At 38.8% G+C, this 19,522-nt stretch overlaps 2 protein-coding genes across 6 annotated transcripts in view; one reads left to right on the forward strand and one right to left on the reverse strand.

Annotated features, from left to right (window-relative positions):
• CDKN3 (cyclin dependent kinase inhibitor 3) overlaps positions 1-15,566 on the forward strand; it is a 31,533-nt gene extending 15,967 nt beyond the window's left edge. For all 3 annotated transcript variants that reach the window (XM_049113195.1, XM_049113196.1, XM_049113194.1), the window contains one exon: positions 13,608-15,566. In XM_049113195.1, coding sequence (XP_048969152.1) covers positions 13,608-13,733 — 126 coding nt within the window. In that variant the 3' untranslated portion in view covers positions 13,734-15,566. The remainder of the gene's footprint in view (positions 1-13,607) is intronic.
• CNIH1 (cornichon family AMPA receptor auxiliary protein 1) lies at positions 673-18,730 on the reverse strand. 3 transcript variants are annotated; one of them, XM_049113191.1, is made up of 7 exons: positions 18,512-18,730; positions 13,175-13,243; positions 12,890-12,937; positions 8,363-8,475; positions 7,188-7,331; positions 4,922-4,974; positions 673-947 (listed from the first exon to the last, which is right to left on the reverse strand). In XM_049113191.1, exons 1-6 carry the CDS (start codon positions 18,590-18,592, stop codon positions 4,947-4,949), a joined length of 483 nt encoding a protein of 160 aa, XP_048969148.1. In that variant the 5' UTR covers positions 18,593-18,730; the 3' UTR covers positions 673-947; positions 4,922-4,946. The 3 variants fall into 3 exon arrangements, with proteins under 3 accessions (XP_048969148.1, XP_048969150.1, XP_025299391.1); XM_049113193.1 differs by lacking the exon at positions 12,890-12,937 and having other exon boundaries at positions 18,512-18,724; XM_025443606.3 differs by lacking the exons at positions 673-947; positions 12,890-12,937 and having other exon boundaries at positions 4,065-4,974.
• Between the last annotated feature and the right edge of the window lie 792 nt (positions 18,731-19,522).

The raw sequence follows: 19,522 nt of genomic DNA on the forward strand, positions 1-19,522 counted from the left end.
TATCCAGCATTTGCTACAACATTTTCAGATATGAGGAATCCACTGGGTCAGACAGCTGCTTTGTTTTTAGAGCATTCATGTTTTTGCCCTAGGGACTACACATTTAACCCCTCTTTCACATTTATGTTGGAAACACTTATCCACAAATTAAGTCTCCGATTCTCTTGCTGCTTCACTTCACCCTATGCTACTGAACATGTCTTTTTGTCTTAAAATGTAATGCTAAGCAGTCAGCACTGTAGGCAAGGATGTTTTAACAGGCATGGGGGCTTCAGCACTACATACGGTAGTCCCTTGGCTGCTGGCGATCACAAATGTGAAACAAGAGTCCTAGGCACTTCCACGCCAAAGTAAATTTCACATCAAAACTTCATTTCTGAATAATCATGTGATTGCCAGTTTTCTTTTGTCTCACACTCTTCTTGCTGCTGCTGATCTACTTTAATTTCATTGGGGAACACTTTAAACAATTACTAGTGCTATTTGGGATCTTCAGATCAGAGAGACAGTGTGTTCCATAATATAAAATCAGTATTTTAATACTTTTATATATGCACTACTTCAAGAATCTAGAATATATGAATACTAAGGAAGATGGGAGAACCACATATCCCACCAGTATCTGAATACTTAAACGAGGGGTTTCTTATCTAAGATAATAAATGCCAAAAGTTATAGCCAGAAAAAAAGTTTTTTTAATAAGTTCAGGCTGCAGTAATAAATTGACCTTCTCCATGGTTTCAGTATTACAGCCAAATACATTTAAAAATCACAATATTCAGGATCCCTGGGTGGCTCAGCGGTTTAGCGCCTGCCTTCTGCCCAGGGCATGATCCTGGAGTCCCGGGATCGAGTCCCACGTCGGGCTCCCTGCATGGAGCCTGCTTCTCCTTCTGCCTGTGTCTCTGCCTCTCTTTCTCTGTCTCTCATGAATAAATAAGTGAAATCTTTAAAAAAAAAAAAATCACAATATTCTATTAAACTTTAGGACATCGTTGAAATTAACATTATCAAATCTTACATTTCTTCTTCTTAATATGAATATATAGCTTATTCATGAACACTTAAAGTGGAAGGAAAATATTGGCATGGATTAATCAAATCCTTAAATAATCAACTGAATTTTCAAAGTGCATGCTTCTCTCATTTTTACATCAAATGCTAGTTAAGCCTTCCATGTTTAAAAATACTTACTTTAATACTAAGTATTAAGGGAAAACATCAATTATTCCATAACAGAGAAACATGGAAGAGTATTACTCAAAAAAAAAAAAAAAAAAAAAAGGTAATTTTACACTGTTGGAAAGTATTTTCTCTACCTAACCTGCGGGGATAGCCCTCCCTCATCACAAGCAGAGAGACAATCTGGAGTCCTGGTCACACACAAGCCAGAGTTAGCTGCTGAAATTGAATTAAGACACAGACCCAGCCATTAACCATAAACTACACAAGGAAACATTTGAGACAGTTTTTATTTAATATACAAAAGCAAAATAAATCAAGCTCTAAGAAGGTAGATTTATGGGCATTTTCTCTGGACAGTGGTACCACACCAATCAGGTTAACTCAGATTTAATAAACCATGAGCAGATGGCTAACTATATGCCATGCTTTCTCTCAGTTTTAGGGTCTACCTAGTAGTCAATCTATTACTTAGGAAATTTTTCTTCTCTAGACTATATGAACGTGGTTAGTGAAGAGATGTGTTTTAGGAAAAGCACTGTACGATAAAATGAACTTCTCCGTGTGAAGATGCGCTCTACATCTTTGTGTCCACAATGTGCATTAATAAAATTAACATAGGATGAAATCTTCACTCTGGTCCCACAGGTCAATCACTCTATACAGTTAATACTGCTTCCCAAAACTAAGTTGAACAAGCAGCAGAGTTGTTTACTTCTTTTAGATACTTAGCTTTAGGACTCTTAATTTTAATGAAAGGGAAAATTGTTCTAAGAAAGCTATTCAACATATCCAGAAACAGAGCCACAGTTTTTCTCTTGGCATCACTTCTAAAGTATTAGTTCAGAATCTTCTTCTGAGCTATAATACTGGTACCAGAGACTCATTAGCTGCCACTCTGACCATAGGTCAGTGAGTGGTTTGAACAAAAAAAGAGCTTAAATAATTTGAGACTAATAGTAGTAGTTTCCCAAAATTATGAATAGGAGTACTTTTATGAACAATGCTAGACAGGTATCAATATTTTTACCCTTCCCTTTGAATAGAGTTGTATTAAAATATTTTTGCTGTCAAAATTTCTGATTTACAATTATACCGTACAACTGATTATTGAGAGATGCACATTTGTGAGTGCTGAATGATAAATAAATAAACTAGATAAATACTGTTAAATACAGATCACTATTTAATTGGGTGGGTGTGATATATCACACTATGACGTAGCCACACCTAAAATCAAAGCTCACACCCCTGCAGGGTAGGATACACACCAGCCATTATTTGCACCATGGCAATAATATTCCTTGAATACTGTTCATAAACATATAGTTGGAAGAAAAATATGGCAAGGAAAACATTCTTCTAGCTTTTTCTTAAGATTTTATGTATTTATTCATGAGACACACAGAGAGAGGCAGAGATATAGGCAGAGGGAGAAGCAGGCCACCCACAGTGAGGGTGAGCCTGATGCAAGACTCAATCCCCAGACCCCGGGATCATGACCTAAGCCAAAGGCAGATGCTCAACCACTGAGTGACCCAGGTTGTCTCAAAGATGGGAAGATATTGTGAGAGCTTCCAGGCACTCAATCTTTTAATTGCTCACGTGCCTAGGAGCCACCCACCTACCACTGAGATGGGTGAACCATACTGGCTGGCAATCAGTCAGTCACCTTTGAGTAATGAATCAGCTAAGGACTACATATCTAATTTTTGAAGCCTGAGAAGGTGGCTTCCACAAATTGCAGCCAGTAAGCCTTGCAGAATTTTGGAGAATATTCTGAAGTATATTATTAAAAGGAGATTTGTTAAAACTTAGAAAGTAGTGCTTGCTAAGAGACCACAAGGGCTCGTGCAAATACTTCAACAGGAATGCTAAAGTAACAGCCCCAAGAAACCTATCTGGACCTGGCAAGGTCTCACATGATCAAAAGTTACTTGTGAACCTAAAAGAAAAATGAGAAGTAGGTGCTGACATAATTAGCTGGATTAGAAGCTGAATGGTTGCTCAGACTCTAAGCACAAATTTTCAATGCCTAGAAACTGGTCAATAAATAATTTTCTGCATGAAACGACCCAAGAGGCAGATCCCTCGAGGTGTCTGTCATCCAGACCATAAAATATAAGGTCTTTAAAGCTTCTCTCATTAGGAAATAGTTTGGCTCTCCTCTCTCTTCTGGTTCTACAACCTCTTCTTCAGCACACTCACCCTGTTATACAATCCCAAACAGTGAACAGCTATTCTCCCAAAAGGTGGGGAGGCATTTCTTCACTAGCAGAGAATTCAGCAGCATCTAATTTAAGGAGCTCTTAGAATAAGAATTCCATAAACTCATCCACAAACTACCTTGATCATTATGTGGAATTTCTATGTATTGGTTTTCTTTCTTTGATCTTTTGTTTAAGAAACTTTGGAGCCACTCACACTATTTTCAATTGCCTCAACTACGGCACTCCAAATAAAGCACAATTCTTACAAAAACACGCAAGCCATAATTTACCTGCCTTACAAGCAGCAGCAAAAAACTCAAATTTAATAGGTCATTTTTCCTTAAAAACCTGCTGTTTCAAAAAAGAAAACAAAATTTAACATTTTAAGGTGCCACCATAACTTTTTAAATTGGTTAAGAAAAATGATGATGCTGTGCCATCAATGTTTATGAACCTTGTCAAGTGACAACAGAGGGTACTGTGCTTAGCCACTTAAAACTATGTTTTTTAGATCCAGGCATGGTATTTAAAACAACAACAAACACACATACACACAATGTCATACTCTACTATTAAAAAAAAAAAAACTGACAGTAATATGTCTTTATTATGGATTAAGCAAGTGTAAGAAATAGCTATTTGTAATCTTTAAAACAATGCACTGAAAATAAGTTAATTTCAGAGTTTTATTGTATTGCACTAAGGAACAGCAGGACGGTTATACAATGTTCTCTCTCATTCAATTTTGAAAATCTAAAGTACTTGCAAATTCTTAAGAATACCTTTACCACCAAATTAGAACAGTAAGTATAATAACCAATTTCTTAATAAGTAATGTCTTACAAATTAAAACACATTTAAAATAGCTTTAAATGCATTCTTCACAAGTAATTCAGCATATATTTTATCTTGTTCACTTATGCTTAAGAATTAAAGCAAGTATATTACTCTGATGGAAATATGGGAAATCTCTCATTCATGCAATATACAGGGATAATATTCAAGTTGAAGGGGAAAAATCCCACTCTTCTTATTTTGTAAATGTGTCCATATATAATCACATACATGATAAATAAGGAAACCCATGAAGTTTCCCACAAGTCAGATATATATTTTCAGTCATCAGAAGCACCTGATATCTACAGCTAATTTATAATTAGATGGCATTTCAATAAACCAAAATGAGCCCTACAAGTTCCTATATATAACAAAAGCTTCCAATGGACTAAGGATAGTCAATAATTAATGCAATCATTCATGGGATTATGGCTGTTCCTTAAGGAGTGCAAGTTCAAACCTGTCAACACCAGAGGTAATCATTTTATATTAATTTATACGTAATTCCATTTAAATTCTTTAACCGAGTATAACATATGAAAACAGTCTTTCCACAAGCAAAAAATGTGGAAACATTTAAAAAATAAGGAGTCATTTTTTAAAGTAACTGATCAGATTCCATAGTCTACTCTTGGAAACAGGATCTTGCTGGATAGAATCCCTTCATTTGGTGGCTTTTTGCATGCACTTACTGGACCAATTCTTCTGTGTGTTGTTCTAAGAGCTCACCAAAACATAGATCATGCTGAAAAGAAGAAAAAGCCTATTAATTCAAACATTCCTAACTATAAAAACTAAAAGCACCAAAAAGTTGAGTCTGCTTTACAAAGCAAACTGGTTTATAGTATCACACCACCACAGAATATGAAAAGACTAATGACCAGTTCACAATACAATCCTAATTTGCATTTATGGACTTCTGCCTAAGGTAGGACTTGGCTCAGTGCATATGCTGTGGTTGTCCCCTATTTCTTTTCCAATTTTAGCAAGTAGAACAGCACAGCTGAAAGCTTAATAGGGGATCAGAGCTTAGAGAAGCAATCCAAACAGTACACTGCTCTGGAGTTGTCTAATAATAGAGGCAAGCATCTCTGGAGGGCTCACTTCATGCCAGGCCCTCCACTAGAACTTTTATGTACATGATCTCGCTGAATCCTCTAAGCAGTCACAGGGGGTGAGTACCATGATTATCCCCATTTTACAGATGGAAGAGGAAGAGCCATTAGAGGAAGGCTCTAGGCAACAGCAACAGGGTGGGAAAAGGGTACAAACAAGCAAAATAGAAAAAAAAACATTTATTTTCTGGGCAATTCTACCAGAGTGATGTGGGAAAGGCATGGTTAAAAAGCATGGATCTCTAAATGGAAATACAAAGCAAAGAGTTGTACAAACTCGATAAACAATTTAAACAGAAATGAAATGACCTAGTGCCACCATCTCCTGGTGAACATTTTCCCAGAACTATACATCGCTGATTTTATCATCTATTCAATGATTCATTTCTTTCAACAAGTATTTTAATTATTAGGCTTCATGCCTAGCATAAAGCCCAACATGGGACTTGAACTCAGGACGCTGAGACTGAGACCTGAGCTGAGATCAAGAGTCAGACATTTGATCGACTGAGCCACCCAGGTGGCCCTTAACTAATACGTCTTAAGTGCCTACTATATGCCAGCACTGTTCCAGATATTTGTTAAAGAAATTTTTTAAAATGAAAATTAACAGGAAATGAAAATGACCCCTGGTATTTCACTTTTCAGAACTTATTCACTATTTTTGTTTCATAAATGAGCATCTGTAAATGCACTAAAGGATACTCATTTTCACAATTACAACCTCTAGAAGCATAAACATACCTTTTTCATAAATTTCAGCCTAGCATATTATTTTTCATAATGGAAACTTGTATGATATAAAGAGAAATAAGAATATAACCTACCATCTAATACTTAGCAAGCTTTCTAACAAAAAGGAGAGAATAGAAAGAAGCTTAATGATTACAATTCCATCTTATACAGCCAATTTTCTTCATATTTGGAAAATCAGGTGGAATGTCATCTCTGGTTGAATATGTCAATAAAAAATGAGAAAGTGTATTTATGTAGCTTAAAGAAATGTAATTCCACACTTGCAAGTGTCCTTTTCTTGTTTTAATGAGCAGCCATCTTATTCCATATACAGGACACTTAGGGCAGTGGTTCTCTACCAGGGCTGGTTTTTGCCCTGCAGGGGGCATTTGGCACTGTCCAGACACATTTTAGGTTTTGATGACTGGGGTAGAGGAGGTGCTACTGGCGTCTAGTGGGAAGAGGCAAGGGACACTGCTAAATATCCTACAATGCTCAGGAGAGCCCCCATTACAAAAATTTATCCAGCCTAAAATGTTAACAGTCTTGATGTTGAGAAGCCCTGATCTAGAGGAATGATACGAGTCCATCACGGTATAAAGGAAGAAGAATCGATAATTACACCATCAAATAGGATAGATCTGTTTCATTCATCTAATTCAGATCAAGGAAGCCAGAAAATAAAGGGCAGAGCATACAGTTTGTAAAGAATGATAAGAAATTAAATATCACCTCAAGATAGTGAAGCCAAGCAAATGGTTTTTTGCAAATTCACACTTTTTTGCAATCCTCTCAATGCCATCACTTTGCCATGGAAAATGAGGACTGTCCTTCACTGACGGACTGTGTCCAAAAATTTAGGAAGCAGCCCCTGACCACACCTTCTGTCTCCGACTGCACAGCAGTTGGCTGCCTGTGACAAGTACCAGTCTATTCATATTTAATGTGAGTGCGTTTGCTGATGTGCACTGTGCCATTACCAGCCACCACCATTCAAGACACTGAGTTCTTCAAGTGGATTTTAAAGTACTATATTAAGACCATAATGCCTGCAAACTTTTTTGGAAGCAAAGTGAAATCATATATTCATTTCATTTTTTAAACTTACCCGTATAGGTAGTAAAAAAATGCTAGAAGATAAAAAGCTAATTTGCACCAGCCTTCTTTCTGACAATACGCTAAAATGTCTGCATTCATGATGGTTGTAGGGTCATAGAGTCCTGGTCCACTCATCACTGGTCTACTCATATACCTGCAATAAACACAGTCTATTAGCCACCCCAAAAAAGGGAAGACAACCTTTCAGATGAGAAGGAGGGTTTTCCTTCTCAAGTAACATTTGTTGCCATGAGAGGTAGTCTACATAGGGAAGCTTACTTGTAGTTCCAGGGTGGAGTTCTTTCCTCTTATCATCTTAATTTTAAAACAAGAGCCCCTATATGAGAACAGGACAGTTAAACAAATCCTATCTGGTCTCTTCAACAATTTCATAAACACAAGGAAAAGGAAAATAACTGTAAAAAGGAACTAAGATTTTCTTCCTTTTAACTTTTTCTTTGAATATAATCTTAGGTTTACAGAAATGGTGTGAAAACACTTCACCAAGATATTCCAAATGCTCACATTAACCACACAGCTTCACTCTTCTCTTTTTTTGTTTTAGCTCCAAATATGCACACATTTTTTATAGAAGAATTTCAGACTCAATTACAGATATGATACCGCTTTATGCCTAAACACATCTTAAGTATATTTCCTAAAATCAAGAGCAATGAGATTTAACACACCTATTTAAAAAAGAAAAACCTCTAACTCTATTATATAGATCAGATATAATATACATAACTCAAGTTATAAAATATGAATATATTTTATAAACAACCAAATTTAAAATTACAAAGTAAACATGGAGAAAGAAGTTAAACACACTATATATTTTGACTTATATCAAGTTCAAAGATGGGCAAAACTAATCCAGTTGACAGAGTTCAGTGCTCTCCTTGGGAGGTGGCAAGGTAACTGACAAGGATGGGGCTTCAGACTTTTGCACATTATTGTATGTAAATTAAACCTCACTTTTTGAAAAACACCTTTAAAGAGTAACAAAGTAAACACCATAAAAGATATTAAACAATTATTTGTTCACCTACTTGATTTTATTAAAATAAATGCCAACTAATCTTCAGTTTTCATTTAGAGGACTAGCACATAAGATAACCGTATCAACCATAGTATAATTAAAATATAATTAGGAAAAGTATTAGAAATATATCTAAATATTACCTCCAAATATGATACGCCAAGAGGGGCATATTGAGACCCAGTGTAAGCCACTCTGCTGCACAAAGAAACATGACACAGAAGAAAGCATGGATGAGGTACTCGGGAAGTACAAGCTGGAAGAAAAATACAAGCCAATTATCAAAATGCCTTGGCATTAAGTCAAATGGTAATTTGGAAAGCAGGTGGCAACCAAGTTTCCATAATGAAAAAATCACTCTTTTCTTAGAATCAGGCATGAAGGATGCTGCTGAGCTCTGTTTCCATATTGAACTTTTTACTGAAAGTAGAATTCGAAGCAAAGTGACCAGATGATAAAGCTTGCACTAAAAGATTAAATAGAACTTCAAATTTAAGACTCAAATTCTTACAATAACAAGTTAAATTATACAACGTTACCACCCAGGTGGTTCAGTTTTTTGCTGATCACTTGGAATACTTTTTCTTTCCACTGTTCAACAATGATAAAAATAGAAAAATGAGGTATCTGATCACATGCAACATGATATAAAAAAATCCACAAAAACAAAACTCCCCTTTAGGATATTTTACCCGTCAGTGTTTCAAAGCTTTTAACAGAAACCAGGAATGCTACATAAAACAATACTTAGCAAATCACATCGCATTACCACAAAAGTAATTTTTCAATGGAAAGCCAAAAGCCATTATAATCTCAGCACAGTCAGAGGGAAAGAAACACTAATATACACAGATGCAAACGATGTGCATTCTGCAATGTAGGAGGGAAAAGACTGAGTTCTGAACCATAAATTGGAATTGTCCCGGTTCCTGAGCTCCGATGCTTACATGGCCTTCCTGTTTCTTTCAGCTTGTTTTCTAACCAACTACTTACAGACACAGCAGACCAGGAGGTCAGAACTCAAAAATAAAATGATTTTTTTTATTGCAGGTAGTATTAAATGAGAAAAATTAATTCAAGCAAAACGCATTTTATAAAATGACCAAGAGTTCATGCTTTATTTTTAATTATCTTTCTGATCCTAAAGATTTCAGCCTAATGACTCTGTTAAATAAAAGTCCCAAACCTTTCATTGCAAGTTTCAGCCAAATAACTTCCTACAAGTCACAGATGCAAAGCCAGTTTCTCAAATGTCTGCATCATATCAAAGTAAACTTATATGAATCCTCAACATCATCAGATCTTTCCTGAGAGGAAACCATTGTTGCAGGAATAATAACAATTGTACTATATATTCAAGCCCACTTTCTAATACTCCCAAATCACTTTTTCCACTTCAAAGCTGTAAAGCAAAGTTTTTAAATGAATAATATTTTAAATAAAATCCCAGTAAAGGGCAGCCCCGGTGGCTCAGCGGTTTAGCACCACCTTCGGCCCAGGGCGTGATCCTGGAGACCTGAGATAGAGTCCCACCTCAGGCTCCCTGCATGGAGCCTGCTTCTCCCTCTGCCTGTGTCTCTGCCTCTCTCTCTCTCTCTCTCTCTCTGTGTGTGTGTGTTTCTCATGAATAAATAAATAAAATTAAAAAAAAAAAAAGAAAGAAATCCCAGTAAAACCAACTAATCTACATCACTAACCAGATATTTTCTAAAAACTTAAACAATATAATAAATAACAAAAGATAAACTCTGCAAATGTATATGAACCTGTAGATAACAGGAACCAGTAAGCCACCATTTAATTAAGATCAAAATTAAACATCTGCAAGAAAACAAGAAAATGTCCACAGGAAATCTTTGAAACACAAAGACTGCAACCAGGACAAACCAAGAAAAATATACATTGTACTAGGAGTTCCACTAAAACGGTTTATCATACTAGTATAAATTATAGAATTTTTCTTTACAATATATAATGTCTATTTTAGCTCTCTAAAGCCAAGTGATATCTAACAAAACAAATCATTATCCAGCTTTTCATCCTATACTTCCAGAGTAAGATATGGGAGATAATGATTTTGAAAGCACAATCTTAACTGCTCTTAAACAATACACTTTTTAGTAAGAGTGAAAATACAGATAATCTGCCACTCTTCCAGTTCTAATATGAAACACATGCCACACTCCCTTCTCCTCAGAAAAGTCCAGAATCTTTTAATTGTGCATCTCATAAAAACCAGTCCACTCCAATCGTTCTTTAATGGTGAAATTTCCTCATAAGTTGCACAAAAATTATTCCATTTAGGAACAAATGTTTACACAAAAACTAGTATCCAAAAAAATTCCTCATAAAAATATGGCTGAAATGATAATTAACATGCAAATCGTAGTATACTCTAGTTAAGGTTCACATTTAAAAAATAATATTTGTCTTCCCCCATACTTTGGCAGAATTGTCAAAACAAATTTTAAATAGGGAAAACTGTCAGATGCACTGCTAGTAAGCCAATTTTCGGCACCCTATCCAAATGCAACTTGTGTTGATATAAAAACTTCCTCCCAATCTACACAGCATTAGGATGTCGAAGCACATGTCTTTTTTAAGTGAGAATTTCCTTCCATGAAGAAGAGTCAGAAATCACACATTATATGTAAAAATGAAATTAGTCCCTCTTAAGTTAATGGTAAATTAGGGAACTACCAAAGCTTGAGCATAAAAATCCAGCTGTCTGGGTTCAAATGCTGGTTCTACCTTAGCTGTGTGACCTTGTTGGTAAAGTGCTTCAAACTCGCTAAGCCTCAGCCTATCCTATCCTCCTACTCATGAGAATAACATACCTACCCTTTAAGTCAGTCACCAGCACTGAATGACAAAGCCCAAGAAAAGATGCTTAGCACAGAGCCTGGTGCCCAGGAAACCCCTCATTTGATTTCAGCTCTTATCATCCTCATCATCATTTGGTTATTTGAAGTAATGAAAAGCCAAAGAGAATACTATTAATGAACAACTGTCAAAAAAAGAAATTTCGATTTCTTCATCTCTTGGTAACAGTTTCAATGGTAGGTTATGATATTTTACAATCAACATTATTACTTTCCAATGAGAAAGCAAATTCATCACCTATTTTGTTTCTTAAGAGCAGAGAAACAGCTAGTAAGTTAATACTTTTAATTGTACCTACATCAAGAATTACTGTAGCAGTTTTTTTTTTTTTAATTTTTTTTTTTTTTTTTTTTTTTTTTTTTTTTTTTTTTTTATTGATGATAGTCACAGAGAGAGAGAGAGAGAGAGAGAGAGAGAGGCAGAGACACAGGCAGAGGGAGAAGCAGACTCCATGCACCAGGAGCCTGACGTGGGATTTGATCCTGGGTCTCCAGGATCGCGCCCTGGGCCAAAGGCAGGCGCCAAACCGCTGCGCCACCCAGGGATCCCCAGTTTTTTAAAGACAAACTAGAAATTTATCCCATCACTCATTTTTATGAAGGAAACAATGAGAAAGTAGCAAACTAACTTTATAGACCCATAAAATCCCTCTTGTATGCTAGTGCCTTATAGTTTTACACAGTTAAAGTCTACACAAGTTCTCATCTTGAGTAATTTTTTTAAGATGATTTATTGTATTCTATTTCTTGGAGACCTATCCACTGCTTTCTTACAAATAGCCTTTCAGCTTCTAGCCAATTAGGCAAAATCAAACCTACAGGCTAAAGGAGAATCCTCCTAAATGAGTAAACTGAATGAAGTAAAAAATATATATATAAACCAGGGATCCCTGGATGGCTCAGTGGTTTAGTGCCTGCCTTTGGCCCAGGGCCTGGTCCTGGAGTCCCAGGATTGAGTCCCACATCAGGCTCCCTGCATGGAGCCTGCTTCTCCCTATGCTTGTGTCTCTGCCTCTCTCTCTCTCTCTCTCTCTCTCTGCTTCTCCCTATGCTTGTGTCTCTGCCTCTCTCTCTCTCTCTCTCTCTCTCTCTGTGTGTCTCTCATGAATAAATAAAATCTTTAGAAAAAATAAAAAATAAAACCCTAAGCACAATGGAGCCACATTATAACAATCCATCAGAGCTCAGAACTTAGTGTAAGTCTATTTTAGAAATTTAGAGTGGATATATATTAGAAAAAAACTGTAGACTTCTGTATAGAAATTGTTATCCACAAAATCCTGGCAGCATGAATCCAAAGGACGGCACTAGTGCAAGACTCCAGAGCCGAAGGAAAGATTTATCCACCTAAAAGGTTCTGAATAAACATCAGCTGAAAGGGTGAATAATTAATTCTAGAATAGACATAACCAAAGATTAAAGTAGACATGGTACTGAAGACTACACTTCCAGACTACCTCCAAATAAATCACAGTAGAAGAATCATCTCACCATCTATTAAAGTCATTTTATGTTAACCAACTTTCAAACACTGCATCAAATAATGTAATATAGAAGTGCCTATGGCTATAACATTTTTAAAAAATGCATAAGCATTTAACAGCTTTCCCTACTTGACTGGGCCAGCAAGCAAACATTTGCATAAAATATGAAATTTCATGAAATCATAAACCTCAACAGGCATATGAACAAGCACACCGAACAGAACATTTTACAAATACAAATGCCCTAACCCTCCCCATGAAATGAATGTAGCATTAAAACATTAAACTAAAAAGCAGTACACACCTTTAATGCAATTTTGACTCTTTTAATCTTTTTGACCTTTTCAACTGTCTTTGGCCGACAATGTAAAAAGCAGATTGGAAGAATGTTAGTATGACAGCTGACAAGATCACCAACAGATTAATAATAGTCAGAATAGTCAAGCAGGAAAAAGAATATTTTTGTAAATTCTGCCTACTTCAAAAAGTACAAATATATTATGCTACTGAGAATATTGGCCATTTTCAAATTAAATTAAAAGCAAAAACAGTTTAAAAATCTAAAGAAAAATCCTATATTATAACTTACAGGATTCAGGGTATTACACTGGTCTATAGGATTCTTGTAATCAGTCTTCAGTTCATCAAATGCAATAATCTAAAATAAAATTAAAATAGTTAGGACCTTTAATAAAAAGCAGCAACAAATGATAATTGAATGAAGTTAATAAAACAAAAGCAAAAGTATACCAAGACTACATGTACCAATTCACAGTAAATTCACTATGTACTGATAAAGACCTAGAATCATATTTAAAGAAGTGAAAACATGTTTAGACTAATAGCATTTAAATGACCTGGTATCACTGTGATAAATGTCTTCAATTTTCAATTTTTCAAAGCCTCTGTACAAGTTATTTTCTCTTCTTGAAATGATCTTTTCCCTCACCCATAACTATTGATCAAAACTCTTTTTTTGTTTTAGAGATTTTTTTTAAGATTTTATTTATTTAGTCATAGAGACAGAGAGAGAGAGAGAGAGGCGCAGAGACACAGGCAGAGGCAGAAGCAGGCTCCATGCAGGGAGCCCGACGTGGGACTCGATCCAGGGTCTCCAGGATCACGCCCTGGGCTGCAGGTGGTGCTAAACCGCTGCACCACTGGGGCTGCCCTTGATCAAAACTCTTCATCCTAAAAACCCTCTTGCTATGTCAACCCCTCTCCGTAGGTTTCCCTGACTCCCTTGGGCAGAAATAATTTCATGTGTCTAATATCCACATAACACAGAGCTTTACAGTGCTACCAGTATGGTATTTCTCACACTGCAGTATTTGTGTACACGTCTGTGTACCCCTCGGGGTGAGGCATTTTTAATCATTTGGGCGTGCCCTGCCCCCATCACGGAATTCAGTGAGACACCAGAGATGGACTCATATGCTTCAGTTTGTTCCCACTGTTCTCAAACGCATATATTTCAAAGTCCTGCTTCAATTTGGAAATACAAGAAATGGCCTCAGAATAGGGAAACACAAAATGATTATTAAACTTCATGGCCAGGACCACCACATATGGTAGTGCAATATCTGCTGAGGTGGAAGCTCAAAGCCAGCCCATGCTCCTGCGGCCAAGCATCCTGGTTTAGCTCTACACCAGGCTCTGCCCTAAGGGGCTGTGGAGGGAGGGATTTTACTAATTCTTTTACCCCAAGAGGCATCTTGTTCTAATGCACCTAAAGGCATCATATAAGCAAGAGTAGCCCTGTTCAAGGTCATGATAAAAGTGATCAGTCTAACTTTTGTGTCCTCTGCATATTCCTATCACTTGTGGATGTTTTCACTAGGTCACCAAACTAAAGACTGAGGAAGGGTAACCCAGGTAAGACCAACTTCTAAGGGTGTAAGGAGTCAGTTATAAATGTGATAAGGGGAGAAAGATCTTATCCACTTATGAAATATATGGCAAAAATGTTTCTGACTACACTCTGGAGAGATGTGGCTGTTAGCATTTAGGGTCACTTAACACACAACTTCTAAGTTCAAAATGTACTAAAAATCAAAATAAGGGCACCACACCACTCTGTGTTATCAGGTCCGATGTTAAAATGAGAAGCCAAAGGCACCAAGTTTATGGGGGAGCTATTTTAGTTGCTGTCTCTAGTCATCCAGGGGACAGAGAATCCTATCTGCCTTTCCTCTGGTGGGTTAGGAATAGTATCTTCATATGTGAGGCAGTGTTACTCAATATTACCAGTAATCAGTATAGTTCTATATTTCTAGCTTTTACTATGCTGGTTTATTTCCCTAGTTAAAGTTCTTCGCTTCATGAGGCATTTGGGTGGTTCAGTGTTTGAGCATCTGCCTTCAGCTCAGGTCGTGATCCCAAGGTCCTGGGACAGAGTCCTGCATCAGACTCCCCACGGGAGCCTTCTCCCTCTGCCTATGTCTCTGTGTACTAATGAATAAATAAAATCTTTAAAAATATATTTTTTTTCACTTCATAAAAAGATAGTGGTCTTTTTTTAATTCTAGAATTTTATAAAATTCACCAAACTGACTAAATAAAAATTCTAACTAAAATAGGAATGGAAGGGCAGCCCAGGTGGCTCAGCGGTTTAGCACCACCTTCAGCCCAGGGCGTGATCCTGGAGACCGGGGGTCAAGTCCCACATCGGCCTCCCTGCATGGAGCCTGCTTCTCCCTCTGCCTGTGTCTCTGCCTCTCGCTCTCTCTCTGTGTCTCTCATGAATAAAGAAATAAAAATCTTTTAAAAAATAAAATAAAATAAATAAAATAAAAATAAAATAGGAATGGAAGAAAAATAAACATTAAGATGTTAACTCCATGACAGCAAAGGTTTTTTCTGTGTTCACTGCTACCTCTCCGGGCCTGGCACATAAACTTCTTAAGTGTTCAATCAATATTTATTGATGAAAAGGGGAGGAGGGGACTAGCTTAAAACAATACAGAACTCAAAAAAAAAAAAAAAATACAGAACTCACCAAAAGGCATTTATTTGCCTTTGCTAATGAAACCTAACACATATAAATGTTAAGAATATAAACGTACAACTAGAAGATACTAATTTCTGATTACTTATGGACATTATTAGTCAAATACCTATCATTTGCTGTGATAAATCCCCAATGCACCTCAGTAATAAAGTCCAAAATAAGGACTGTCATTGCAAATAAAATTACCTGCCTATAACAAGATCCAATTTAACAGCAGAGTATAAAACTTATGTAAAACTAACGTCTGACCTTAACAGCAGAGTATAAAACTTATGTAAAACTAACGTCTGACCAGCATCTTCTTCAGGGGATTTCAGGGATCTCTGAAGGAGTGTGTTAATGCATGAGCTTCTGTTTGAGCGCTATAAGCTGGAGTTTTCAAAACTCTTCTGAAAGGATTCTTAACCTAGTGGTTTTCACATCTTTTATGACTATGCATCTAGACAAAGATGTTCACAAAACGTCCCACGGAAGTGCAGAAACAAAATCGATATATCCCTAAAGATATCAAACTATACAATCCAGGGTAACTTCAAATTTGATCCATGTCTTTAGGGAATGCCTTCTCTTCAGGCAATTCTATGCTCCCACCTCTATCCTCCAGAGCATCAATCACATGAATTAGGACTCAACTGACAGATGTAACCACCAGCACAAAAAAGATCCTCCAAACGATTAATGCAAACAAGATTCTTTGAATTTCTACTTGAAATTTCCAAAGAAGCTTTCTGGTACTTAAACTACCTGAAGGTTATGTTGACAGAAAAATTGATAGAAAGTTGATAGAAAAATTGAAATTATATATTTTAGAATTGTCAATTTGTTTCCAAAGGATACATAATCCTCTGAATTACAAAGAAATCCCTACAGATAAAAGCTCTCCACTTATCTATGGAATACAAATTAATTTTTTTAATTCCATAATAGGACTTAAAATTTACCTACTTTACCCAGATACATATTCATTTCAACGCTGAAACTAAATTACTCATTTTTTTTAAACGCAGTTCAGATTTTCCTTAAGCCAAACAACCTGGTTCAAAATGTAAACAAGGCCATCACAGCTCGCTCAGAATGTTCATCGTCTCAAAAAACAAAGCATACCCATCAAGCAGGAAATGACTTAAATCCACATTCACAAATGGAAGGGAGCCACACATTTCAACTTCCACCAGAGGCTTACTAAAGTGGAGCTGGTTTGCATCCCAAATTATCTTTATTTGTTATTCTTCCACCAAAGAGCATAAACTGCTCTGAATGTATTGGTTCCTACTGAAAAGCATTTGAGGGAGCAGTTACTGAACAGCCTACCTAAGCATTTCCCACTATACAGCAATTAGGTTCTAAATTAATTATGAACATAACCACACTCTCTATCAAAAGAGAATAATCTGTGGTATCATTCTACTTTTTGTTTTTCATTCTACTTTTGAGATTTTTTTTTAAGATTTTTAATTTATTTATTCATGAGAAACACAGAGAGAGAGAGGGGCAAAGACACAGGCAGAGGGAGAAGCAGACTCTACGCAGGGAGCCTGACGTGGGACTCGATCCCGGGACCCCAGGATCACGTCCCGGGCTGAAGGTGGCACTAAACCACTGAGCCACCCGGGCTGCCCTGAGATTTTTTTTTTTTATCCTAGACACCGCTACCATTTAAATCACTCTGCCACTCTACGTACATTAAGAAATCCTTGCTATCTGCATGATGAAACCTGACTTAAAATTTACATGAATGAACCTGTCCAATCAGTCAACTGACGGCTAATATTCCAGAAGGCACTAAAAGAACAGGAGGAGGGCAGAAGTAAATATAAGATATATTTTTAATAAATGCTGATTTCCAGAAGGCTGGTTCTAATTTTGTGCTAGAGAAACAAGAATCCTTAAAAAATCTGTCGTAGAGGGCCATCTGAGTGGCTCAGTGGCTCTTGAGTGCCCTGGCCTTCGGTTCAGGGCGTGATCCCGTGATCCCGGGGTCCTGGGATGGAGTCCTGCATCAGGCTCCCCGCAAGGAGCCCGCTTCTCCCTCTGCCTATGTCTCTGCCTGTGTGTCTTTCCTGAGTAAATAAATATATGTTTTTTTTTTTAATCTAGTATAGAACTGTCACGAGGAGCTTACTTGTTCCTTACAGGAACCAGTAAGGATGTGCTTCTATCCTGCAGCAAGATGTGAGTAAAAGGCGAGAAAAAGAAAAAGAAAAAAAAAAAAAAAAAAAAACTTCCCTAGGGAAGTTTAAGATTTGTGACCATTTTCAAAATCAAATTGAAACTACCTCTACTAAATCCAGCTACCCTGAATACAGATGGCTGGGAAGAGTGTCTCTTGAGAAACTCCAGCAGTCAAACACTGCTTTGGGGGAAAAGTTCGGAGATGCGGCCAACAAAGTGATCAATCTGCATCAAAGTTCACAAGGAAACAGAATGGGGGGGGGGGGGGGGGCGGGGGGAGGCATTCTACTCGAACAGCACCCAACAAGTGCTGAAAACGGAGTTGGAAATTCCTCTAAAGTAGGCTATATATACTATCTCATTTGGGCCAGACTCCGGGGGAAACTCGAAAAGAAAAGACGATGTGATCGAATACTAGTAACCGGCAAACTTCACTCCCGTAAGCGCGCAGCGCGCCTCGGTGCGCCCCTGACATCCTCGCGGGGGCCCGGGGTCGCGCCGGCGAAGCGCGGTCCCGCAGGGCCCCCAGGACCGGGGCGCCCCACCCATCCAGGCCGGGGCAGCGGCGCGCGCATCCCCCGGGCCACCGCAGCCCGGCCCCGCAGGCGGAGGGCGCACAGAGCCGCGGCGGCGCGGCCTGCCCCGCTGCGGCCCCATCCCCCGGCGCCGCCCCGGCCGCCGCCCCGGGGCAGGAAGAGGCTGCGCCGCCTCCTCGCCCTCCTTCCCGCGGCCCCGGCTACTCACGTGCCAGATGGCGAAGAAGATGAGCGCGGCGGTGAGCAGCAGCGCCAGCATGTAGCAGAAGGCCGCGAACGTGAACGCCATGGCCGGCAGAGAGGAGCAGGGAGCGGCACCGCTGCCAGCGGAGAAAGGCGGCGCAGGGCCCTCTGGGTAAAACCATTCACTTCCCCCGGCCGCAGCCACGACCGCCGCCGCCGCCGCCGCCACCGCCGCCGCGGCGCCCGCCCCCCCGCCGCGCGCCTGCGTACTAGCGCGAGGCGCGCCGGCGCCCTCTGACGGCGGAAGCGTGCGGTGCATCTACGTCGTCCGCGCCGCTGATGGATTTTCCTTGCCTTCCCTGGTCTATTCTTCGAACAAGTGTTTATTGAAGGAGCGCCTGCTAGGTCTCAGGCACTGTGCTTCTCCTTTGAGATGCGAAGAGGAGAAACGTAGTACGGGCGCCGAAAGAACGTAGTGGAGTGCCGGAAACGAACGCCTAAATAAATCATGACGGTATTAGAGCCCTGTTGAACGGAAGTCTGCGGCTTGGGATGGAAGGTCAGAGAAGGGCATCCCTCCCGTGGAGCAGCGTTCAGAGCCGGAGCCCCGGGGTTTCCTAAGCGGAGGCTCCTGTGATGAGAAGTCCAGGCAAAGAGAAGATGGAACCAGCACTCCAAAGAGAGGGTTCAGCTTGACAAAAGGCACAGAGATGAAAAAGGGAAATAAAACCTCAATGTCTCAGGAGAAACCACCGGCAATTCTAAATTAGTGGAACTCAGGGCAAAACAGTGTTGAGAGTTAGGAAGGGCTTAGCGAGGGCTCAGATCACAGAGGGCCTCATAAGCCTGGTTTTGTTCTTGCCCTGGTTGTGACCCACAAAATTGATTCACCACCTGCTAAAATGATCGCTGCTGATGGGAGTGGAAATCACTGAAGGCTTTTAAGCACAAGAAGGATATCTCTGGGGGACGCCCGGGTGGCTCCATGGTTTGGCGCCTGCCTTCAGCCCAGGGCGGGATCCTGGAGACCCTGGAT

This window comes from Canis lupus, chromosome 8 (assembly GCF_003254725.2).
Source record: "Canis lupus dingo isolate Sandy chromosome 8, ASM325472v2, whole genome shotgun sequence".
Lineage (NCBI taxonomy): Eukaryota > Metazoa > Chordata > Mammalia > Carnivora > Canidae > Canis > Canis lupus.

Coding starts and splice junctions, on each gene's coding strand:
- CNIH1 (XM_049113191.1), bottom strand. CDS start 18,592: ATGGCGTTCACGTTCGCGGCCTTCTGCTACATGCTGGCGCTGCTGCTC. Junction 13,244..18,511: donor TCTTCTTCGCCATCTGGCAC/GTGAGTAGCCGG, acceptor ATTTTATTTTAG/ATTATTGCATTTGATGAACT. Junction 4,975..7,187: donor TTTTTTTACTACCTATACGG/GTAAGTTTAAAA, acceptor TCTTCTTTTCAG/CATGATCTATGTTTTGGTGA.